Here is a 26,264-nt window from a genome sequence, read left to right on the forward strand (position 1 = left end):
GTAACAAATGAGAATAAGTGTGGGAACAATGGCTCACTCACTCTCTGCCCTTGTTGAGACCTTTGTAGTCTCAGATGTCAGTGCACTGCCAGTTGGCTCATTAAGTGCTTGGTTATATTAGTTATCAATCGCTGGCGCACGTAACAGTTGTATTGTATTCGTTCAGGAGTAGTAGTGTACGTATTTTCGTCATGAGTAAACGGAAACTTACAATGTTAACTCTCAAAGAAAAACTGAATGCTTTGAAGCAGATAGACAATGGTGAGAATGTATCTAAACCGGCAATGGAATTGGGTGTTGGTAAAGCAACCATCTGTGATTGGAAGATGAACCGAGTGAAGCATTAACAGTTCTTTGGGAAAACACACTAAATTCAGTAGACTTTGAAATAGTCACAGTATAAAAAAAAAATGGATGAAGCTCTTTTTCTCAGGTTTACACAGGAAAGAGAAAGGTGAACTCCTTTGAGTGGAGCACTAGTTCTGGAGAAAGCTGTTTACCTGAACAAGTTAATGAATGGTGGTGAGTCTTAATGCGAGTACGGGTTGGTTGGACATATTAAAAAACGTCATGGAATCAGTCAGCTAACAATAACTGGAGAGAAGCTTTCTTCTGACCGTGATGCAGAGAAGGAATACTTGGGTGAGTTTGAAAAAAAATGACGAGAGGGAAAGTATTCTACCCAACAAATTTATAACGCTGATGAGGCTGGCCTTAACTTTAAGGCATTGCCAATAAAAAGCCTGGCATAAAAAGCAGAAGATCATGCTCCTGGTTTTAAAACATGCAAAGATCGTGTGACTATTAGCGTGCAGCAAGGTTGCTGGTAATCACAAGCTGCCTTTAATGCTGATCAGCAAATCTGATAGGCCCAGAGCTTTTAAAAACTGCAACATGAAGTCCCTGCCCATATATTATTGTCACCAGAAAAAAGCATGGATGGATGGTAAGCTGTTCAAAGAATGGTTTCACGGCCAGTTTCTTCCCTCTGTTCGACAGTTTTGTACGGAAAATCATTTGTCTCCCCATGCAATCTTTTTGATTGATAACGCACCATCTCACCCCAGCACTGAGGAATTATTTGACGGAGAAATTGTGGCAAAGTTTTTGCCACCGAATGTTACACCACTTCTACAACCGATGGACCAGGGCATACTGCAAACATCGTAACTGATTTATAGAAAACAATTTTTAAGAATGCTGATTCAAGATGATAGCATTCCTTTAGTGGACAAAATAAAGACCAATGTGAAGGATATTGTTTATTGGGCGACTGAGGCATGGCAAGATATTTCAGAAAATACTCTGAGAAAATCGTGGAGAAAACTGAGGACATTTCTTAAATTTTAGGACAACCTAGTTGAAAATAAAAAGATTTGAAGAAGCTAGTGAAAGAGACCTAGATAAGTGGATGGCAGCAGATAGGGCATGTTTGGAGAACCTTACCGACTCTGATTTAGTTGCCGCTGCGGCTCAAGACCAGGAAGAAGTGCACTGCTGTGACAGAAGTGACAATGAGCCTGAAAGCGGCACAGGAGAGCTGGTGCCACACAGTGATGCAGCAGAAGTCCTTGACCTCGCACTACATTACTTGGAGCAACAGCCCACTGCTAAACCTGCTGATTTGACGTTTACGAGACGATGGCGCAACTATGCATCATTAAGACTGTCTTCATTATGCCAAAAAACAATGAGTTTTTGTCATCTAAAACATAGGGATAAAATATCTGCTGTATTTTAGTAAGTTTGACAGCTCTTCTTTCATTGTCATGCGATGTTTAAACCTAACTTTTTCTTGCCAATTTATCTAACATGTTTACTTTACTGTGTAAATTAAAATAGTGTGTATGTACAGCAGTTTACCACACAGTTTTCCATACTTAGACTAACATTTTTCATGTTCGGATTAACCTAATGTTCGGATTAGCAGGACTCTGCTGTATTTATCGTTTATTTTTGTGGGATTTGGGGGTTGCAATATTCAGTCTCGCTACGACAACCTTGTGTCCACTAATCCCTGTATCCACTTTGATGTTTGTTATTAACTCTGGATTATTTGTTGCTAAAAGACCAAGTGTATTTTCAGAACCGTTTACTATTTGCGTGGGCCCATGAATTAACTGCTGAAAATAATTTTCAGAGAATGCGTTTAGCACAATTTCGGACGATTTTAACAGAATGGAACAAAAAGGATTGCATTCTTTTCATGATTTAACACATGCAAATTCTGGTTTAACTCTAACAGATAGGAGATACTTGTACTATAAATGAAGCACAAATTTTGTTGGTGAAACTGATTTAATTCCATTTCAAAATTGTGTAACAAATGTGATGAAAAATAAATGCATATGGTCTAGATTTGTGATGCACATCAGTTAAAAAAAATTCAACAAACTGATCAACAGCATAGAAATGGTTACAAATTTTTAATTAAATGTTAGCCAATTGTTAACAAGTTAACGTCAGAAAGCCTCAGTATCAGTTTTGTTACACTCACAAAAAGCAGACGAAAAGTAAACCTTAATAATGATAAATAGTTAGTCTTCTAACTCTCCAGATTCATAAGCATTTCGGTAAGATTTGTTGTCCTTTCTTTCTGGATCCAGACGGATCATATCATCAATGCGAAGAATGGTAATCGCTGCCTCCGTAGCAAACTTCAGTGACTTTATTTTTGAAATAGCTGGTTCCAAAACACCAGCCTTCTTGTTATCACGTACTGTGCCTTCATACAAGTCCAAACCAACCCTATCGGAAAGCAGAAATATTTTAAATATACACTATTCAATGACAATTTATATTTTACAGTAATCAATAACAGTTATTAGAGCTCTAAATAAGTAATTATTACAGGATTGGTTAGGTTCTAAATAGATTTGACTCTTTCTGATGAAAAAATTGGTAGATCTTTAATTAGTTTAACATGTTTAATTCTGTTTTGCTGTTACTCAGCAAATACATTTGGAAACTGGGTTGTGGGATCCTGAGAGGAAGACACATAGACTTACCACTTAAGATGTGCATGATCTACTTTAGTTTGGCTAGAATTGTGATAGGCCCTCAACTTTGCTACAAGATCAGTTGCATCTTGTGCAGCATTTACTGCAAGTGTTTTAGGAATTACCAATAAAGATCGTGCAAACTCAGCAATTGCTAACTGCTCACGGGAACTCTGTAACGAGAAATAATTCTTATTAGCATCAGTCTCTGGATCCCAATATTATCTTCGTCAAGTAAAGAGAATGTACATCACTAATTTAATAAAAGCACTGATTTTACTTACTAAGGACGTAGCAAAATTTTCCAAATAAATGGAAAGAGCTGCTTCAACAGCACCACCACCAGCAACAACACTCTTGCTTTCTAGAACACGTTTCACAACAGAGAGAGCATCATGTACCGATCTCTCCATTTCATCACAGTAGAAGTCATTGGGCCCACGCAGTATGACTGATGCTGCTGTACGGGCTTTAGGGCTGGAGAAAAAAAGAAATTGGTAAATCTACACAACTTCCACCAGTCTACAAAATAAATGTCATGGTACAAAAAATTCTATTCTTCTCATTTGGATGCATGCATAAATTTCCTGGAAGACAAACTGTGGACAGGACTTGAACCTGGTCTGGCACACAGTTTTGGCCTACCAGTTTGTTTCAAAACAGTGCACCCACTGCCTCAAAGTGAAACATTCATTCTTGATGCAAGTTAATGATAATACAGTGTGGTTACAATTAAACTTTCACTATCTGAGGCGTTGCAGATGGAAAATTTTTCACCATATGGGTACCCAACTTTATAGGAATGATGTACAGATTGCACACTGCAGGATTCTCATTGTTAGAAGCATTATTGGCATGACCTGCCAACAGGCACCAGTACTGGTACAGCAACATAGGGTTGAAACACAAGCATCAGTGTGCGTTACAGCTCCAGCCAGTCAACATTGGTCTGGACAAGGTGAGCAGGGCTTTAATTGTAAAGCTGGTTTATCACACCAACAACAATAGTGCTTCTGCTCTTCACAAGCACTGAGGCGTTAAAGGAATATGGAGTGGTCCTCCTTCCACACCAGGATTGAAGAATATGATTTTGAAATTTGAATTAACTGACAATTTCGGAATGGCGCATGGGAGAGGCCAACGGTCAATTGTGCCACAAATTATGACTGCTGCAATGGCTGAGAATGCTGGACTCAATTTGTGATCCTCCAGCATTGCACAAGCTACATCAGGACAGCTGAATATTTCATGGTCCACTGTTCAAAAAATGCTGCAAAAAATTGTGAAATGTCATCTGCACAAACTTCCAGGCTGTCATGGATGCAGATGGTCATCACATTGAGCAATATTTGTAACCTGGAATGTAAACATGGTATGCAATTAACAATGCTACCCCATCAGGTGCAAATTAAAACAAGTTTGTTTCGAGGGTTTATTGGTTATTTCTCATCCGTGTATCCTTACAAATGTTTCCACAAAGTTTCAGTGTCCTGTGATCACTTTTTTTTTTCATGCGGGCCCTCTCATGCAGTGACGGTTTAATTATAACCACCCAATATGTATAACTGTTTAAAGAGTGTAAAGGAATATTAATCATTAAAACAGTTGAGTTCACTCAATATTATATACCACAAACATAAAGCACCATTCCAGTCACATTTAGGACATGATATACAATAAATCCAAAAATGTCCAACTATTTAAGTAGTTGTGTGTATTTTGAAACAAAATTATTAGTATCGTTTATAATGTTAATATATCTAAAAACAAAGATGATGTGACTTACCAAACATAAGCGCTGGCAGGTCGATAGACACACATCTGCTTTGTGTGTGTGTGTGTGCGTGTGCGTGTGCGTGTGTGTGTGTGTGTGTGTGTGTGCGCGCGTGCGTGGATGGATATGGGTGCGCGCGAGTGTATACCTGTCCTTTTTTCCCCCTAAGGTGAGTCTTTCCGCTCCCAGGATTGGAATGACTCCTTACCCTCTCCCTTAAAACCCACATCCTTTCGTCTTTCCCTCTCCTTCCCTCTTTCCTGATGAAGCAACCGTTGGTTGCGAAAGCTTGAATTTTGTGTGTATGTTTGTGTTTGTTTGTGTGTCTATCGACCTGCCAGCGCTTTCGCTTGGTAAGTCACATCATCTTTGTTTTTAGATATATTTTTCCCACGTGGAATGTTTCCCTCTATTACATCCTTATAATGTTATTAGGTTCATGTTAGACAACCACTTTGAATTGTATGACAAGAAATTTTCAAATATAACTAATTCATTCTTTACTGTTAACATAATGATTACCAGAGGTGAAAATTCCTACCCTTTGATAAGTATAAGTTCATCATCACACACACGGTCCTGCACTACTTCGGCTGCCTCTCCAACTGCACTGGGGTCGAAACTTTCTTCACCTTAAAAGAAAAGGAAAAAAAAGCATTATTATTCATACGCTCCCCATTTATCCTTTGTTTGTCAGTTTGTGCCAGCAGGAGCGCATATGCCTGAAGACAGAAGAATGTTGTTAGGAAAGCTGGAGAACAAGCATATGATAAAGATAGAGGAAATACAAGCAGAAGGGGACAGGGCTAGAGATAATACATGAAGGTTAAGCCAGTAGGAATGAGAGTGAAAGTAAGCAAGATACACATAGGTACGTAAGGAGGGAGTGACAGTAGTGTACTTTATTCACAATGTTCTACATGAGAGTTCCCCATTTCTGGATCAGCTGAAGCTGGTTGACTTTGGGTCAACAAGTATTTTCTGTCTGGCTGCTGCCAACATTAGTGATCGTACAATACAGCACCAGTATGTACCATAACCATTATGAAGTGATTATCATGTCATGCTATGCCAAATCCGAAAGCAGATATGTAATGTGAAAACTGTGTGCAGAAAATGTGGCCTGCTATGCTCACAACCCGACTACTCTTCTGGCAGCTGTCAATATGTTGGGTTTCAGTAGACAGAGCTTCCTTCATCTGTTCACCACACCCCCATGGAAACTGTTAGGATGGCAGCAACGAACTACGCATAGGTATTTAGGTTGTAAAGAGAAGTTACGAGCTAAGAATAAAATTGTGGGCAGAAATTGGGGGAAAACAGCAGAGTGAGTGGGGGAAGTACTATAACCAGCTGTTTAATTCCAACCCAACATAAATATTTGATAATTACTGGAAGAATAAGATAGTGCTCGAGTGTGATGCTATCTATATAGTCAGGAAATATATTTGCAATGTAAGCACAATAACAACTAACTCAAAATAGTTGGTGAGTAACACAAGCAGCCACAATTACTTTTTAAATGCTTTTATTTCAGAGCCAAAGTATTTATGGCTGGCCGCATTACTCACTAACACATTAATGGCCTTGGAGTTCGAAATATCCAGCATGGATTCAAAATGGTTTGGTCCTGCAATGACACTCCCACTGCTTCCTTTTCTTGACCTCAAGTACCTCCTGTTTGTTTACAAACATATTATGGTTCAAATGCTAGAATTATTTTGCTAAACATATGATTTAACAGAGGTTTAATGTGTCATTTGCGCAAATGGTGAACTAGCATCTACAATATGCATTTTATTATTAATGTCTCGTTTTACTACTGATTTTGATTAAAGTACATGCATATTTTGGAATCGGTAACTCTTTCCATTAAAATTATTTTCCTGGGAGTCTTGAAACAAGTTCTTTGTAAGCAATGTACATGATGATTACTATCACAGTTACAGATTTATTCGAAGTTGAAAAATTTATTTTTGATAATTACCTGTAGTTACAGGTAGTTTAACATTAAACACAACACAAAATCAAATGATAAAGCAAAGTGGGAGAGCTCAATTTTCTAAAGTCAATGAGAGCACGATAGTATCTCAATATGAAAAGATGGGGAGAGTTCTAAACAATATGAGGGCTATTTTACTGAATAGCTATAGTGAAGCGCCCCACACTAACTTTACACAAACCTTGATCAGTTGAGAGAGACACTAACAAAGGGACATAACAGTCAGGCCCTCTTCGATTTCCTTCATGTAATCGAGATCTGAAGGACAGTGCCCGGATAACAATATCACAAAGCCGTACAACAATACTAAAATCACCTCTGATATTTTTATTTCCTAATGCTATTAACAACAAAACATTGCCAACTACTTAACATAGCTGCCATAGTTGAGTGTGTAGCGCCTAGTAATACGAAGGCATTTGTTTGAATCGCAATATTAACATTGCTTTACTTTTATTTCAATTTCATATTTATTAACAAATGGAAATGTTAGTTAACCAATATTGTATTATAATGTTTTAATAAAAAATAAGATCTTTGAGATAGAAAATGTGTTCAAAAATCATTAAGACCAGTATATTTCATGGTGATCAGCACACAGAAGTATGTGCTTTTGAATTAATACTGAAAAATAGTTCACTTTTAATTGTAACTGTATACAGATCCCCACAGAGATATTTTGAATCGTTTATGACGAATTTAGACTCCTTACTTTGCTATCAGACAGCAGCAAACAGTTAATGGTCTATGGAGATTTAGATTTCCTGAAGGTTTCTGACAGGAAAACAAATCTGGATACCTAATTCGGATCCTACAATTCTATCTGAGTAATTAACTTTCCAACACAGATGGATAAAGACAACAGGATCCTAATTGGTAATGTGTTCTTTGATGAAGCACAAAGTAAGAAAACAGCAAGAAATGCTCTCTATGATCATGATACTCAGTTAGGGTAAACAGGATAGTGCCTTGCAAGTACTGATACTCCACAGTGGAAATCAGAATAATTAATTAATCCACAAGTTTTTAGAATAGTTTACAAGAGATGAACTGGGATTAAATTTATTATAAATCAAATGCTGATATTAAATTTAATCTATTCCATGATAAATTCCATGTCATTTCTTGACAACAACTTTCCACATAAGCTAATCAACAGTCACGCAAAAAAAAAAAAAAAAAAAAAAAAAAAAAAGGCTCACCAGAGGAATTAAAGCACCATGTGAAAGGAAAAGGGAAATACATCTGTTGCCAAGAACAAGTGTAGACCCTGCAGTAGTCACAGACTACAGAAATATTGTTCCTCAAACACAATGTCCCTGAAGGAACGGGATATGACAGGAATGATCATTTGAAGCAAAAAACTTCATAGGGCCATGTCCTTTATTTCAAACAGTTTCTGAGAAAAACACATTTAATATACATTGTTATTTATTTTCTGTATCATTCAATACTAGTCAGGTTTACAAATGTATGACAGTAAATAAACATTACAACGTGTGTTTTAAAAAGTATCACTTGAAACATACATATTTTTAACACATATACACTTCTAAGCATTATTGTACACATCACATTACATTACAGTTCTTGCTCAGTTCACAATTAATGTTCGAATACCCTACCATCAACTTCAGTGGACATGTTTTGCTTGGCAGAGTCCTTTGCACATTCACTAATGAGGCCAGCAGCATTAATGATGCAACCAAGAAGTTCATATTGCATATTTATCTTTCATTTGTACCCCTCAGACTTCATCAAACCCCATAAACTTAAATGTAATGGTCGCCAGCAGCCCCAAAACATATGTACTTTAAACATGTTCTATCTTGGAAACCCTTCAGAATCAGGGATACGTTAATATGAAGTTTTTTGCTTCAAAAGAGCATTCCTGTCATATCCCTGACTACTGACATTTCCTCCTAGGACATCCTATATTTAAATGATTTTCCATTTAATATAAAAGCAGAGTTAGTTCTTTTTACAGGTGATAATATTATTGTCATCACTCATACATACGGAAACAGCAGAAACTGTAAATAACGTTCTTAAAAGTACCATTTTCTATTAATGGTCTCACTTTCAATTTAGAAAAAGACAACATATTCAATTTTGTACAAGCGGTACTACACCAATGATCTTGTGCCTCAGCAGCCAGAGACAGTGTGTGTGTGTGTGTGTGTGTGTGTGTGTGTGTGTGTGTGTCATTTATGGTGAATAGCAACTATTCTTTTCAACATTGTTACATTCCAACCTGGATTTCCCATTGTTGTATTTGGCTACTGCTTCACGGTACATTTATTTCCTCAGGAAGTTAGTTGTAAAGTACCACAAGAAAAAAATGAGATTCATTGCTCCACACTAAGGTTGTATTTATCACAAAAATAATACCACAAATAATGTTGCAACTAAAATTTTTATCCCTTACCCAGTGATATAAATGCCTGACCAACAGCAAAGTAGCATCTGAAAACAAACTGAAAAAGATTCTACTTGGCAAAACCTTCTCTTACGCAGAATAATTTCTATTGGTGTAATATGTTAAAGATAGCTGCTAGCAATTACTGGCTCACACCTGTATGTTTTTAAGAGAATAATACATTTGTAAATAATCAACATGTAGTTCACTATAACTAAAAATAAATTTGGCACAAAAATCTGAAACATCAAACAGAAAATAAAACACTTTTCTTATTTCTATAGTCAGGTCACTAGTAGTATGCCCGACACTTGCCGCACACGAAGGGCACTGTGGAGGTGACTAATGCCAATCCAAGCGCTGAAATTCATAAACGTTGCCATGGTGACAGTCCTACATGCCACTCTTACAACTCACTGTTGCACACGGTTTACTGATGGGTGAGGGACGCGGTGTAACAAGCAGCAGCGTAGTGCTGTTGGTAACAAAGCCACCAACTGTCACAGACATTCATTCAGCAACTTGGCTTTAGAGATAGGACAGTATTATTGTGTAATTAACTTTTTCATACAATTAGTAATTAAAAACAATTCATAAAAAATTTGCTGCCAATGATATTCCAACCAAAAATTTTACAATTACCTATCTATTACATCATGCCCTTTTTGCACCCACTCCGGCACGTAATATTGTGCAACAAAATTGCCCATTTATTTATTTATAACTCCAAACACTCTTGTCTACAGAATATCGCAATCTGTGTAACAGAGATTCTGCACCACCAACTAGGGTCATGTGCGCCCATGTCAGAACCATAGAAAACAAAGATAGAAAAAGGAGTTACAAACGACTACACGTTCAGCCCAATTGACAGAAGGAAAGACAGATAAAAACAGGGACTTTGAGAAAGTTACACAAAATATTCTATAGAGAAACAGTCCTGAACTAAAGATAAAATTTCTTTCACATTATCACTATGACGAATAAAAAGTAAAATGCGGTTGACCTCGCTCGTTCACTGAAACGGCCAACAACTCAGAAGGCAAACACAAATGAGAACAAATGGTTAAAAAGAGGGCATTCCATCAGGAAATGGCAAACAATCAAAGGCAGAGGGAAATGAGTACAAAATGGTGGGGAAGCACCACTTAAATGGCAATGGCTAAAAGACAGTGCCCAATAAGCAACCTAGCTAAAATGATCTCACGGCCAGAGCGCTGAGAGGAGGTCGTCCAAGAAGCTTGGAGCTTGGAGAGGCTTCATTTACCAGAGCTTGTTCCCAAGAGAGGAGGGGGGGGGGGGGGAGGGGGGGGGGGAGGAGACCAGTGGTGATGCCAAAGTGACACCACAGTGACAAATGATCAGACGCAATTGAAGAACTAGTGGGCTGAGGTACGAGGAGTAAAACCTTGGCAGCAACCTCGTTTCTGTCACACCAACGTGACCAGGAACCCACATAAATATTACAGTGTCTCCATTAAGAGTGAGCAAGTGACAGCTTTCTTGGAACACTGCACTAAGGGATGGGTGATGTACAGCACACAGAGGCACAAAGAGTCAGAGCAAATGACGCAATTAAGAAGCCTGTGTGTCTGATGTACTGCATGGCCTGATACAGGGCAAAGAGCTCTGCGGTAAATACTGTTCAGTGTTTTGGAAGCCGATACCAAAAATGGTTGGTGCCAATGACGAAGGCACACTCGACACCATGGTCAGTCCAAGACCCATCAGTGTAAACAAAGGTACTACAGTGAAGTTCTGTGCAAAAGCCGAGAAACTTACAGCAATAAAGCAAGCCTGGAGTGGTGTCCTTAGGAATCTAATGAAAGCCAATGTGATCACGGGCCACCACACGAAGCTAAGGTGGCGAAGGGTTCGCACCCATCAGGAAACTGGCCAGTAGTGTGAAATTAAGCTGCCATAGCAAGAGCTAAAAGCAAATTCCAGCAGGTAACAAACAGGTACGCCCCCCCACACTAGCAATCAAAGGAGTCTTCGAAGAACGAGGCATGGGATGGGTGGCCAGGCATGGCAAACATACGGCGTGCATCTCTGTTTAGGAGAAAGTCACAGCGGTATGACAGCAGCAGTTTGGCAGCTTCTGCTACAGATTCTCAACTGGCACCAGTGGCCAATAGCATGCCACGATAGTGGATAGTATTGAGATGGCGTAAGAGGAACGGATGGGCAAATTCATAAATGAAACACCCATAGTGCAGTTTCAAAGGGACCAGGAACTGGTACAAAAGGAGGAGGGTGATCCAATGTGCTCCCCAGGAAGTACCATTGAGGACATGTATGACACTGAGGGACCACGTACAGTAAAGCCAAATAAGACACTAGGGAGCGTGAGCCCAGGAATTTCATAGTTTCGAAGAACAGAAAAGCAACAGGCCCAAGATTTAAAGATGGTGGACGAAACCAACTGCACCACCAGAAATTCATACAAAATGTTTTGTCAGTGGAAAAGTGAAAGCCAGTGTTAATGCTCCACGAGTGAAGATGATCGAGACACTGCTGAAGACACCATTCAAGGAGTCAAGTCTGTCAAGAACTGCTATAGATCACAAAATCATCAACAAAAAGAAGCCAGATATACCCGACAGGAGACAGGCCATATCACTGTTAATGGCAATAGCAAAGAAGACGAGGCTCAGGACAGAACCCTGAGGCACACCGTTTTCCTGGATAAAGGTGTCCAACAAGATCGAACCCACACATACCTTGAAAAACTTTGTCTTTCAAAAATTACTCAAGGAAACATGCCATGTGGCCACAAAAGCCTCACACGTAGATAGTACGAAGGATACCACTCCTTCAGCAAGTGTCATACACTTTCTCTAAATCAAAGAACACAGCCACAGTCTTATTTCCACAGAAAAGCATTCATGACACAAGTTGACAAAGTGAAGAGAGGGTCAACTGCAGACCAGCGTGCTCGACATCCACACTGTGCAGTGGTTAGTAAATTGCAAGAATCAAGCCACCATACCAGCTAGGCACCAATCATAAGTCCCATCACCTTGCAAACACAACTGACGAAAGAAATTGGGCGATATCTAGAAGGAAGGTTTGGGAATGACAGTAGCTTCACGCCAGTGTCTGGGAAATGTGCCCTCTGCCCAAATGTGATTGTACATATGAAGGAGAAAGTGCTGGTCTGCAAGAACACCTGAATGTTAACTTCGTCTAGCTCTGGGGCAGAGGATCAGGATGAAGTGAGAGCACGATCTAGCTCCCTCATAGTAAAGGCGGCACTGTAGCACTCATGATTCTGAGGAGAGAAGGGAAATGCCCAAGCTGCCTTCACTGTTTTCCGATTGAGGGCAGAGAGTGATAGTGGGTGGAGCTCGAAATCTCTGCATAATTGCGGCCCAAGGTGTGGAGATAGCAATAAGGTTCACACGACATCATTTGCTACTGTCAAGCCAAAAATTGGGTCCCAGAGAGCCATCAAAGGTTGGCCCACACAACAAAAGAGGGGATGGAACTGTTAAAGGAACTAGTAAAGTAAATCCAGCTAGCTTTTTTGCTATACTGAAGAACACACTGACACTGTGCACGCAACTGTTTTAACAAATGTAGTTAGCCATCTTAGCATGACAGTTAAAAATGCAAAGAACACGTCTCCGTGAGCAAATTGCTTCACAGCATGCCTCAGTCAACTAAGTGACCAGGACACAGCAGGGTAAACAGGAAGTGCGAGGAACAGAACCTTCTGCAGTGGTAAGGATAACGTCTGTAAGGTATTACGTCTAGGGAAATGTTGTTCATTGAAGGTCACCAGGAAGGAGTAAAGCCTCCAGTTGTTAGAAAGCTGCCATTTGGGTGTGATCTTAAGTGAGGCAGGAGTCAACAAATGGATGCACACAGGAAATGGTCACTCGAGAAAACAGACACTCGAGACGACGGGCAAGCTGGCAATGCAGAAGGAGAGGTCAAAATGGGAATAGGTGTGCGTGGAGTCTGAAAGAAATGTAGTTGCTCCCATGTTAAGGCAGATGTGGTTAAGTTGACTGAGGTCAGCCAAGAGGGCACTTCTCTGATAGGTTCTGGGAGAATCCCAAAGGGGATGGGACACATTAAAGTCACCGAGTAGCAGAAAGGGGTCAGGGAGTTGCCCAGATAGCTGGATGAAGTCTGCCCTCATGACACCGAATGATGGAGGTATGTAAACAGCCTAAAGTGAAAAGGTCAAGTGAGGAAGGAAAATGCAGACTGCAACAGCTTGAAGCCGCATGACTACCCCACAAGATGGAATGACATCCTCGGGAAAAGGTCAAAGCGGATCGGGAAGAAATGCGAGAGCTGAAAACGGTCATGAGGATGGAATTTTGTTTCCCGGACGCAGAGAACAAGTGGACACTATGATTCCAAGAGCAGCTGCAAGTCCTCTGATGGATCGAAGGCCAGAATGTTCCACTGGAGGAGAGCCGTGTCCAGGAAAGGGAGGAGGGAAAAAAGTGAATGGGTGTCACCTCGGTGACTGCAGTACCAGCCTTCAAAGACTCCATTGCTAAAGGGAGCAGAGGCTGGAGGATCCTGCTCCACGAGATCTATAGAGGTGTCAGCATTCTCCTTTTGCTGGTCTGCAGATTCCAGGGTAGAAAAACAGTTGGCAGTGCACACTGGCGACAATAAGGTCGGCCGGGCAAGGGTGTCACAAAGTGACACCGTCGAAGAGGATCTCCAAGTTGGTGAACGAGAAGACTGTTTGCCTTTGATTTCTTGGAGCCTTTCTGGTTGTCAGAGGAAGACTAAGATGTCCGTTGGCTGGAGGGACGAAAGAAGTCTTCGCAGGAGTATTCCTTCTGTCATTTCCGGCTTGCTGGTTGTGTTGCAAGACGAAAGCCTGGTGGCTTGTTGCAGAGCTGGAGGAGGAGATGTGGGCTACCACGACACTGGGCGATTTTACAACAGCCATACTGAATTTGTGGCCATGTCCTTCGTGGAGTAAGATGTAGCAACAACAGTACTGCAAGTGCTGGATGGCAACTTGCAAGTGACCGGATAAGGTACTTTTTCCTTTACCCAGATCTCCTGGATGGTCTGCTCAATCTCAGGAGGAAGTGGCATGGCCACCATTGCAATTGATAGTGAGGAGAATGGGGTGGACAATCACCCTCTTGAGTATCCCTGCCGCCTGTTACACATTTGGCCGGGTGTCAACAGGACATTCGAGTGTGGTTGGACCAATGACACAGGTAGCAGTGCATCATAGCCTGCTTTGATCTGTGACAGAAGCACCACTCTATCAAAAGTGAGAAAAATAGTGTGTGGACACCTAGACTGCATCTACCTTTTTTGTCATGCAATAGACTGCAATGACACTCCATCAGGGGGTACGTTTGGGTTTCTGCCTCAGTCAGACCATCAAGCATCCTAGTGTAAATAACACCACGAGAAGAATTCAGCATTCGATGGGCCTCAACATGATCAGGATAGCCATGGAGGAGCAGTGTTGCTAGTAGTAGTTATGCTTGAAACTCAGAAGTTGTCTCCAAAAGCAAAGTGCCATTGCGTAAATGAGAGCAGGATTTCACAGGGCCAGCAATTGCATGAACAGCTTTCTGAATAATAAACAAATTTATTGTAGCAAAGGACTGACCATTTTCAGTGTGTGAAACCACAAGGAACAGTGGTGCAGTTGGGAGGGTCTTTGAATCATGAGCCTCATTCCATTTACGTTTAGTGAAAGGTGACTGAGGATGACGATTGCCAGCATCTCCGATGGTGCACTTCTTCCAACTGGGGCCCGCCTTAGGTGATTATTCGCACCCAGGTCACACTTCCCTAACAGCAGACAACGGGACCAATCAGCAATTTGGGAAGGCAGCAGCTTAGGCAATCACCCCTCCCTGGGCCTGGATTGTATCAGGCGGTACATGCAAACGCTATGTGTCAACCCGGGGCTGGCCTTCAGGAGCACACAGGGAGGAAGAAGAAAGAGAGGAACCTGAAACAGTGAAGCAGAGAAAGGGTAGGGGAAGGAGAAAGGGTAGGGGAAAGGAGAAAGGGTAGGGGAAAGGAGAAAGGGTAGGGGAAAGGAGAAAGGGTAGGGGAAAGGAGAAAGGGTAGGGGAAAGGAGAAAGGGTAGGGGAAAGGAGAAAGGGTAGGGGAAAGGAGAAAGGGTAGGGGAAAGGAGAAAGGGTAGGGGAAAGGAGAAAGGGTAGGGGAAAGGAGAAAGGGTAGGGGAAAGGAGAAAGGGTAGGGGAAAGGAGAAAGGGTAGGGAAAGGAGAAAGGGTAGGGAAAGGAGAAAGGGTAGGGAAAGGAGAAAGGGTAGGGAAAGGAGAAAGGGTAGGGAAAGGAGAAAGGGTAGGGAAAGGAGAAAGGGTAGGGAAAGGAGAAAGGGTAGGGAAAGGAGAAAGGGTAGGGAAAGGAGAAAGGGTAGGGAAAGGAGAATGGGTAGGGGAAGGAGAATGGGTAGGGGAAGGAGAATGAAGGAAGAAAAAAAGGAATGAAAAACAGTGGAGAGGCTGTTCTGATATCAGCTGCTGAAAATGCCAAACATATTTCCAAAACCATCCCAGACATGTTCCTCAAGGGAGGGGGAAGAGGATAGCAAGACGGTAGATATGCAGTACAGAACAGAAAAGATGCTGCAAAGGCTGAGGTTCCGTTGTAGTCAAGCACGAACCTGCCAAAGAACAGTGAGCCCTAAGGAGAGCCCCAACAGAGAACAGGAGAATATGGCTTCTGCACTACTATTGAAGCTTAGACTTGAAGGGCCATAAAAATGCAAAGTTGCGTACTGAACTGGCACATACCACAGCAATATCGGATATTCAGCTGTTACTGTGAGAGAATAACGGAAGATCTGCCTCTTAGTGGCTGCCTGTGCTCAACACCAGCTGATGATCACTATCTACAAATTATCCAAAGAGAATGCAACAGAACCGTGGGCTCGTTTTTTGGGACAAATAGGAGGGCTGTGTCAACCAAAACATTACGCAATCATCTCCACATGATCAATTTGGTTATTAGGTGAACTACACTGAAAAACTACACTGCTGTGGAGTACAAAAAAGGTGGGCAAGGGGCCATATCTAGATTTTTTTATTTTCTTGTTACGGTTTTAGGGCACAAAACTGCTACGGGCATTAGCGCCCGGTCTGTGACTTAAAAAAAGCTAAAAAATTAAACTGGAAACCAGCAGCAATGGGAGCAAAACTCAAAAAAGTGGGGAAAACCAAAAACAGAAGGAAAGCTTAAAAAACCACTACAGAAGGGGGTTGGTTGTCCCCAACAGGAGCTTCAAATGACTGATGTCATCTCACTGGCACTAATAAACTCAAGAACGCGATCGGCTGAGCACGTGTCATCCGCTAAAATGGAAGATATATCAGGTGACAGCTGTAGACGAGCGCTTAACGGAGTAAAATAGGGGCACTCAAGTAAAAGGTGTCTTACCGTCCACAGCTGAGAGCAGTGGGGACAGAGTGGGGGAGGATCGCCACTTAAAAGATGTCGATGGCTAAAAAGACAGTGCCCTATCCGGAGTCTAGTTAAAATTACCTCCTCCCAAAGACGCGTTCGGGAGGAAGAGGTCCAAGCACAGGGAAGAGCTTTCACATCCCGCAATTTATTATTGGGAAGTGTCGACCAATGTGCATGCCATAAAAGAGCAACATGACGACATAAAATACTCCATAGATCGGCGAAGGCAATCATGCGAATAGCTGGCTGGAAAAGAGAGACTGCAGCCTTGGCCGCTATATCGGCCACCTCATTTCCACAGATACCAACGTGTCCTGGGATCCAGAGGAACACCAGAGACGCCCCCCCAAGTGGAGCAAGTGGAGGCAGTCCTGAATCCGGTGGACCAGAGGGTGGACAGGGTAGAGAGCTTGGAGACTGAGGAGAGAGTTGAGATAATCTGAACAGATAACATACTGTATCCGCTGATGGCGACGGATGTATTGGACAGCCTGGAGAACAGCATAGAGCTCCGCAGTATAAACCGAACACTGGTCGGGAAGCCGAAATCGACTTGGGGTGTCGCCAACAATATAGGCACTCCCTACACCAGACGATGTTTTTGAGCCATCAGTGTAAATAAATGTGGCTTCCTTCATTTGTACACATAGGGCAGCAAATGCCCGACGATAAGCAAGTGAAGGGGTACCATCCTTGGGAAACTGAAAAAGGTCACGGAGCAGGCAGGTCTGGGGACGGAGCCAAGGTGGTGCTGTACCCCAAGTTGTCAAGAAAGTTTTAGGAAAGCGGAAGGAAAGAGAATGGAGCAGTTGACGGAATCGGACTCCCGGTGGTAGTAGGGAGGAAGGGCGACCTCCATACCCTAAATCCAAGGAGGCGTCGAAAAAAATGTCATGGGCCGGATTAGCAGGCATGGAAGACAGATGGCTAGCATAACGACTCAGAAGGACAGCTCGCCGATTGGACAGCGGAGGTTCAGCAGTCCCAGCATAAAGGCTTTCCACAGGGCTGGTGTAAAAAGCTCCAGACGCTAAACATAATCCACGTTGGTGTATAGAGTCGAGATGCCGAAGAATAGACAGCCGAGCGGAGGAGTAAACTATGCTCCCATAGTCCAATTTCGAGCGCACCAAGGTGCTATAGAGGCGGAGAAGGACCACTCGGTCCGCTCCCCAGGAGGTACCATTCAGGACACGGAGGGTGTTGAGGGATCGCAGACAGCGAGCCGAAAGATAGGAAACGTGGGATGACCAGCACATTTTTCTGTCAAACATAAGACCCAAGAATTTAGCGACGTCCGAAAACGGACGGGTGACAGGTCCTAGATGTAAGGAAGGTGGAAGAAACTCCTTACGACACCAAAAATTAACACAAATGGTCTTACTGGGAGAAAGGCGGAGGCCTGTTTCGATGCTCCAAGAGTGGAGGCGATCGAGACATCCTTGAAGACGTCATTCAAGAAGGCTGGTCCGTTGAGAGCTGTAGTGGATCGCAAAATTGTTCACAAAGAGGGAGCCCGAGATATCAGGAAGGAGACAATCCATAATTGGATTTATGGCAATGGCAAACAGTACAACACTTAGCACGGAGCCCTGGGGTACCCCATTTTCTTGGGAGAAAGTACGGGAGAGAGTAGTGTTCACCCGCACCCTAAATGTGCGCTCTGTCATAAATTCATGAAGAAAAAGGGGCAGCCGACCTCGAAAGGCCCAAGAGAACAGTGTGCGGAGGATGCCTGTCCTCTAACAGGTATCGTATACTCTCTCCAGATCAAAAAATATTGCTACTGTCTGGCGTTTCCGGAGAAAATTGTTCATGATATAAGTGGAGAGAGCAACAAGACGGTGAACTGCAGAACAATGGTTTCGGAAACCGCATTGGGCAGGTGTTAAAAGACTGCGGGACTCAAGCCACCAAGCTAAAAGGCAATTCACCATATGCTCCAAAACCTTACATACATTACTCGTCAGAAAAATGGGGCGATAGCTAGAAGGGAGATGTTTGTCCTTTCCAGGTTTCAGAACAGGAACGAAGATAGCTTCCCGCCATTGTCTGGGAAAAGTCCAAATTCGATTATAAAGGCGAAGGAGGTATCGCAGACTATGGTATGATAAAAGCAGCAACATTTGGATGTTGATACCATCCGTTCCTGGGGCGGAGGAGCGAGAAGAAGAGTGTACATGTTGGAGATCCCGCATGGAGAAAACAGTATTATAGCTTTCGCGATTTTGAGAGGAGAAAGCAAGAGGTTGCACTTCCGCTGCACGTTTCTTCGGGAGAAACACTGGCGGGTAATTTGAAGAGCTCGAAATCTCGGCAAAGTGTTGGCCCAATGAGTTAGAAATTGCGACGGGGGTCCACTAATGTATCATGCGCGACAGTGAGCCCAGAGACCAGGGAGAAACTAGACGCACCAGATAACCGTTGAATCCGACTCCAAACTTCCGAGGACGGAGTGAAGGTGTTAAATGAGCTAGTAAAGAAGTTCCAGCTTGCCTTCTTGCTATCGCGGATGACGCGACGGCATCGCACACGGAACTGCTTATAGCGGATACAGTTGCCCAAAGTAGGATGGTGTCTGAAAACGCAAAGAGCACGTTGCCGCTCACGTATTGTGTCACGGCATGCCTCATTCCACCAAGGAACTGGGGGGCACCGGGGCAGTTCGGAAGTGCGAGGTATTGAACATTCCGCAGCTGTAAGAATAACGTCCGTAATACGAGTGATCTCATCGTCGACACTAGGAAAGTGACCGTCATCGAATGTCACTAGAGACGAAAAAAGTGTCCAATCAGCTTGGGCAAACTTCCAGTGTCGCGAGCACATACACGGCAGTTGTGGCTGCAATCGAAGGACACATGGAAAGTGGTCACTCGACTGTGTATCAGCAAAGGCGAACCATTCGAAGCGCAGAGCTAGCGGAACAGTACCGACCAGAAAGTTCAAATGAGAGAAATTTGTCGTGGAGGCAGACAAAAATGTAGGGTCCCCAGTGTTGAGGCAAACAAGATCTGCTTGGTGGAAGACGTCTATCAATAGTGAGCCACGCGGACAAGGATGTGGAGATCCCCAAAGCGGGTGGTGGGCATTGAAGTCCCCAACCAGCAAACAGGGCGGTGAAAGCTGACCAAGAAGATGAAGGAGATCAGCTTGTGCCAGTGGTGTGGACAATGGAATGTATACAGTACAAAGAGAGAAGGTGTATCCAGAAAGGGAAAGACTGACAGCGACAGCTTGGAAGGAAGTGTTTAAGGGGATTGTGTGATAATGGAGAGTATCATGGAGAAGAATCATGAGTGCTCCATGTGCTGGAGTGCCTGCAACAGAGGGGAGCTCAAATCGGACGGACTGAAAATGGGGGAGAACAAAGCGGTCGTGGAGATGCAGCTTTGTTTCCTGAAGACAGAAGATAACCGGCGAGTAGGATCTTAAGAGGATCGACAATTCATCCCGATTGGCTCGAATGCCGCGGATATTCCAATGGATAATGGACATAGGGTGGACAGAAAATGGAAGAATGTGACCAAGGTTGCCGTCAACTCAACGACTGCTCAGAGCTTGCGACCGACAGCGTGGAACAGCATTCAGCCGAAGGCAGACGATCCTGATCCATAGGTTGTTCAGGAGCAGCTCCTGCCACCAGCGATCAGCCGGTTGATCGGCCACCAGCAGTGCGCCTCGGCAACACAGAAGACGGCCGAGGGCGGCTACCGCCAGGTGGTGCTGTAGACGAGACACGCCGTGGCGGAGAAGGAGAGGAACTGGGTTTCTTATTAGCCTTCTTGGAAACAGGATGTTTAGATGTAGGAGGAACCGATGGTTGTGAAGTTGGGGTACATAAAAAAATCTTCACGAGTAGGCTCTTTTTTGGAAGTCTGGGTGTCTGACTTTTGTGCACGAGATTTAGCAGAACCCGATGAAGGGTGAGCCACAGAGTGAGCAGGCGAAAGTGGGGAGGTTGAACGGGTGATCTTTGCGCTGGCCGATCTGACGACCGTGGCACTAAAGGTGAGATCACAAGTCTGCGTGGCCACCTCCTTTGTTGGCCGAGGAGAGGCAAGGACAGTGCTGTATTTACCTGTCTGAGGCACAATGGGCTTTCGACTGGCGAATAATTTTCGAGCAGCAAAGGTTGACACCTTTTCCTTCACTCTGATTTCCTGAATGAGCTTTTCGTCTTTAAAAATGGGGCAATCTCTAGAGGAAGCAGCGTGGTCACCCATACAGTTGGTGCAACGAGGGGGATGGAGGTGGACAAGCACCCTCATGGACATCCTTGCCACACGTGACACATTAGGCCGGATGGTAACAGGACTGGCTGGTATGATTGAACCGCTGACACCAATAGCAATGCGTAGGGTTTGGGATGTAAGGGCGAGTGGAAATTCTCATAGCCCGCTTTTATGTTCGATGGGAGTTCAACTCTGTCAAATGTCAGGAAGACAGTACGGGTTGGAACGATGTTCGTGTCAACCCTTTTCATGACTATGAACAGCCCTTACGCCCTGGTCAGACAGGTAGCGTTGAATTTCCTCGTCGGGCAATCCGTCGAGGGAGCGTGTGTATACAACCCCACGTGAGGAATTTAAAGTGCGGTGCGTTTCCACCCAGACTGGGAAGGTGTGTAGCAGTGAAGTACGCAGCAATTTTTGTGCCTGGAGGGCACTGACTGTTTCTAACAACAAGGTGCCATCAGACACGCACAGGAAGGAAAAAAGAGAAAGGGAAAAACAAAGAAAGGGAATGGAAAGAAGAGGGGTCTCAAACGCCGCAGCGGAGAAAAGGGTAAAGAGAAGAGGTAAGGAAAACATAAGGACAAAGGAAGAATGAAGACTTGCAAGCAGAGAAAGCGAAGAATGTGTTACACTTTCGAGCGTCTGTCTCCGGACGTAGGCACAAAACATACTCCCAGAGGGGGAGAAAGGGAAGGAAAGAGGCGGGGGTGAGGGGGCAGTGAAGATGGGGGATGGGGAAGGATGCGGAAAAGGAAGGTATGCAGCCCAGAAAGGACGGAAGGCCACATTATCTCGGGGTCTCGTGCTCGCTACGCACGTATCCACAAAAGAGTTGTGGACCCCCTGGTGTGTGTGTGTGTGTGTGTGTGTGTGTGTGTGTGTGTGTGTGTGTGTGTGTGTGTGTGTGTGGGGGGGGGGGGGGGGGGGGGCAATATCTGGAATATAACATGAGTCAATGGCATTTGATTCTCTTCACTGACAAGTGCAGGCTTTATATGACAACTGGCAACTGTCACAGAAGAGTGTAGATGAGGCCAGGAACCACTGTAAATCTGAGGCAGGTTGTCCAATGTGACCACCATTGAGATGGGTCACTTACGTATTAGTCCAGTACCGTGTACAGGTATCGGACACCTCTCAGCACTCTCAAGAGCGACTTAATGCTGTACAGTATCGAGACAGAATCCGCCAACCTATAGTCAACATTTCAGTATTGACTATCTTTAAAGACTGTAGGTAACACACAAACACATTGCGCCCACCTTCTGAACATGTTCCTTCACAAGGCAGGAACTGACCAAATATGTGAGGTATCTGCTGATATAAACCCAATTAAGCATGTCTGGAATTAGGTGAATCCTAAGCCCGTCTAACACAGAGTAATATTCACTGTTGAGTTTGCTAGTTGGCATGCTCAATTGTTGGCTAGCAGGGAATGGCGACAACAAGCTCACATGCTGAAGCAGTACAAATATTTGTCAAATTAACAGAGTTTTCTCCACATGTAAGAACAGCTCTTCCTAGATGCATCAGTTAAATTAATAATGCTTTGATTCTTCAGTTTCTCCCGGCGTATTTGTTGATCAAAGAGTCCATAGGTGTACTGCCAGATGATAGTGGCCAACAGGCACAATATTTTGGCGATCAGACACGTTGTCATCGTCAGGTGCGCAAAGGAAATGGGCTCCTGAGGGCTGGTGGCCATCTTCGGTACACACCCCGTATGGGCGCAGGGGTCGGCATCTGTGGCAGTGTGTGTAGTTGCTACGTCCACCCAGCTCGGCAGATCATTTTCGTTGCTGAGTGTTTTTTTAATTATACTCCGTGCTGGTTTCTGTGCCTTGCTAAGATTATAACCACAGTCTCAGTTGAGTTCATCTCTGGTGCGAATTTTGATGGCCTCTGACAATGCTGTCCCAGTATTTAGAAGTCTGGGCCAAGCTCTTGGTATGCTCATAATCCATCTCGTGTTTTTTGGACAAACTAAGTTCTGTGACCACTGGCTTGTTAGGATACTTCAATCATGTGTGCCTTTGATGTTCTCGGCAGCAATCTTTGATGGTACGCAATGTCTGTCCAATGTAAGTCTTATCACACTGACAAGGAATCTGGTATACACCAGCCTTCCGCAAGTGGAGATCATGTTTCACACTTCCCAGTAACGCTCAAGTTTTATTGGGCAGGCAAAAGACAGTTTTAACTTCGTGTTTCTTTAATATGCGCCTGATTTTCCCCAATAGTGTGCCAGTGTATGCAATAAATACAGTGGCTACTTCTTCCTCCACCACTACTTCTGTCTCCAAAGGTTGTACTGTAGTGGTGGGGTGTAGAGTACATCTAATCTGCCATTCAGAGTACCCCTTCCTTCGGAATACGGTTCTTTCTGTGTGAGATGGGCTTTACAGTGCATTATCTCACGGCTGCTGGTCACACACTGAATGACCTCAGCATCCCCACCATTAAAGTGTTGGACCGACTTTATCAACACCTTGACACCCTGTGGACAGCATGCCAAGGAAGATCCTAGCATTTTACAATGCACAAAGTGGAATAACACAGCATCAAATGTTACCTAGTAGTTGATTTTGTTTTCACAAATTTGGAAATATGCACTTTCTAACATAATGCTTTTTTTTATTTTGTTTCTGTTCGAGTCATTCCCCCTCCCATAGGACTTCTCCTTTTGTTCCCTGTTCCCTTAGACCTCAGCTCTCTTGCATTGAGAGGTACGAAGAAAGTGTTAAACTTTTTTTGAGCTGTTTTGTTCCACATGAAGGGAAAGAGCCTGCGGAATCTGACAAACTTATTTATGACCCGCATTCAGATGGCTCGATTTGGTAACTTACCTACGAAAGTTAGATGTCGAGGTTAGCACTTCTTTAGCACAATTTTAACTCATCACTAATGACCTATTTTATACAATCATAGAACAATGTACAATGTAAAGAACATGACGTGCTTAATGAAATTTTGTACCAGACAATCTCAAATCCGGGTTTGCTGCTCATTTGGGAGTTGCCAAACCAATTACGCTCTCTGAGGAAATAATGACAACGACAGTTTTGAGTCACATCTTTAGATGTTTTTGTTTGCCATTTAATTTACTCCCTCCAAGATTAAGTCATGCAGAGTGATGTGGCATTTAAAAGAAGAAGAAGAGGAAATATTGTCTATGCATTTACATTATACATCCAACAGTCAAATACCTTCCATGTTTGATAAGGATGTCACAAATGCAGCACCAGTAGCCTTAGCAATCCTTTTCAAGTCTGCTTTCTTGCAACGCCTTACAGCCATGGCACCAGCTTCCACAAAATACTGTAAAAAAAATAAAAAATAAAAATAAAATAAAAAACATGCATGCATGAAGTTCCTGAATAACTTCAGTCGATGTACACACATACATTCCATCAAAGTATCTTTCCACTCGTATAGAACCAATTATAAATCCTAAACTGTCCAATATATAAAGACCACTAAATGAAGCAATACTCAACTCCTTGCATGTGAAGGAAAAAACCTTGAAAATGCAACATTAGACACTGCTGCTGTTCAATTGTTCCCTCAATATCTTTACTACTGTAAAGATACATATGTGATGAAATAACTATATAAGTGTACATTATCAGGGCTGCCAGAAGTTTCCCCAAGTGAAATTCACTGATATTTCCCTAATTTCCGGACACATTTTAGCATTTTCCCCTGAAAACAAATTTTGAGATCTCAAGGGGAGTTATGACATAACTTTAAAATCTTGCTTTGCAGCTATGTTGCACGAAACAATAGTGCAAACAAGGAACTATTTAAAAAACACTTGCAAGCAGAAGGCGTTTCCTGAAGTGAGCAAAAATCTTCAGTACTCACAACATCATCTGTAATGAACTATTTTTAGATGGAGGAAGCAAGCCATACAACATGTGTGTTTCATTAAGACCACTGATTTTATTTTGCAGGGTGTCCCACCCAAACTTCCCCGATTTCAAAGACCCAGGGGAAAAAAAAAAAACACAGTAGATACGACAATGAAAAATGCACCACATTGTAGAGCATCTCAAAGAATTTATTTATTTATCATCAATACACCTCTACATGTGAACCATTTGTAACACGAAGACTATCGAGTCTATATTCAATTTCTTGCCAAGTTCTCTGTATCAATTAATCTGTTATTGTTGCAATTCCATTAGTGATATGATGTCGCAAAGTAGGAATATGTCCACTTTGGTCGCATACACGCGGTCCTTCACGAATCCCCAAATGTATAAATCAAGCAGCCTAATGTCGGGTGAACGTGGTGGCCAGGCAATGGGTCCTCTACGTCTGATCCAACAATTGGGATATTTCCTATCCAGGAACTTCTGAACAGCTGTTGACCAATGCAGCAGATCTCCCATCTTGTTGAAAAATGATGTTGGTTGCAAGTCTTGTATCTGAGAGTACACAAACTGCTCCAATATGTCCACATACACTGACCCATTCACTGTTTGTTCTGCAAAGAAGAACGGTCCAACAATCCTGTCGTGCATTAGGCCGCACCAGTCGTTTAGTTTAGGGTTATCATGAACATTTTCAATGACAACATGCGGATTTTGCAAACCCCAAATCCGAAAGTTATATGCCTATTAACCCTTCCTGATAGACGAAAGGTTGCCTCATCTGCGAAACATCTTTCCAGGAAGCTGGCATCTATATCAATACACTGCAGCACATCCGCAGCAAATTTTTATCAGTGTGGTTTGTCGTTCGGCGTCAGATGTTGCAGAATTTGCACTTTGTAAGCACACATATGAAGACGCTGGTGAACTACACAATGCAATGTTGATCGAGGTACATCAAGTTGCCTAGATGCTTGCCAAATTGACTTATGTGGGCTTCTGAGAAAAGTTTGTCTGATGTCCTCCACTGTCTCTTCTGAAACTCTGTAATGTGCACCATCAGAATGTTTCAGAACAGTTCCTGTTGCCAGAAACTTCCTATACCAATCCTTAATTGTTTTCACATCAGGTGGATCACATTCATACAAACGACGATAATTTCTTTGCACAGTAATTTGCGATTTTGTTTCTGCAAACCACACTACTGCTTGTGCGCACTGCTGTGAAGTCACCATTTTCACTTCATGTCACCATGCTGCACTCTGGCGATGATACTTGGCACTTCTGACGCAGGAATATAAATCCTTTGAGGTGCTCTACTATGTGGTGCATTTTTCACTGTCGTACCTGGTGTGGTTTTCAATAAAACAAAACGTATTTGGTAACAAAAATAAACATTTCCTTGTAGTCGCAAGGCTCATTTAAAATACCTTCACTGATTTCAGAAGTAAGTAAAGAAAAAAGTAGGTCTGTTGAAAGAAGTGTATGAGGTGGTGAAGAATTGTGTAAACCAACACTGTAG

General features: G+C 42.9%; 1 protein-coding gene across 1 annotated transcript in view; it reads right to left on the minus strand.

Annotated features, from left to right (window-relative positions):
* Positions 1–2,279: 2,279 nt before the first annotated feature.
* The window catches only part of LOC124617353 (T-complex protein 1 subunit alpha), a 75,113-nt gene continuing 51,128 nt past the window's right edge, over positions 2,280–26,264 (minus strand). Inside the window, exons 9-13 of the mRNA XM_047145257.1 lie at positions 24,074–24,185; positions 5,315–5,405; positions 3,284–3,476; positions 3,009–3,172; positions 2,280–2,748 (exon numbers count right to left, since the gene is read on the minus strand). Of these exons, the coding sequence (XP_047001213.1) occupies positions 2,538–2,748; positions 3,009–3,172; positions 3,284–3,476; positions 5,315–5,405; positions 24,074–24,185 (771 nt within the window). The 3' untranslated portion in view covers positions 2,280–2,537. The remainder of the gene's footprint in view (positions 2,749–3,008; positions 3,173–3,283; positions 3,477–5,314; positions 5,406–24,073; positions 24,186–26,264) is intronic.

The sequence above is a fragment of the Schistocerca americana genome, chromosome 1 (genome assembly GCF_021461395.2).
Source record: "Schistocerca americana isolate TAMUIC-IGC-003095 chromosome 1, iqSchAmer2.1, whole genome shotgun sequence".
In the NCBI taxonomy this organism is placed as follows: domain Eukaryota; kingdom Metazoa; phylum Arthropoda; class Insecta; order Orthoptera; family Acrididae; genus Schistocerca; species Schistocerca americana.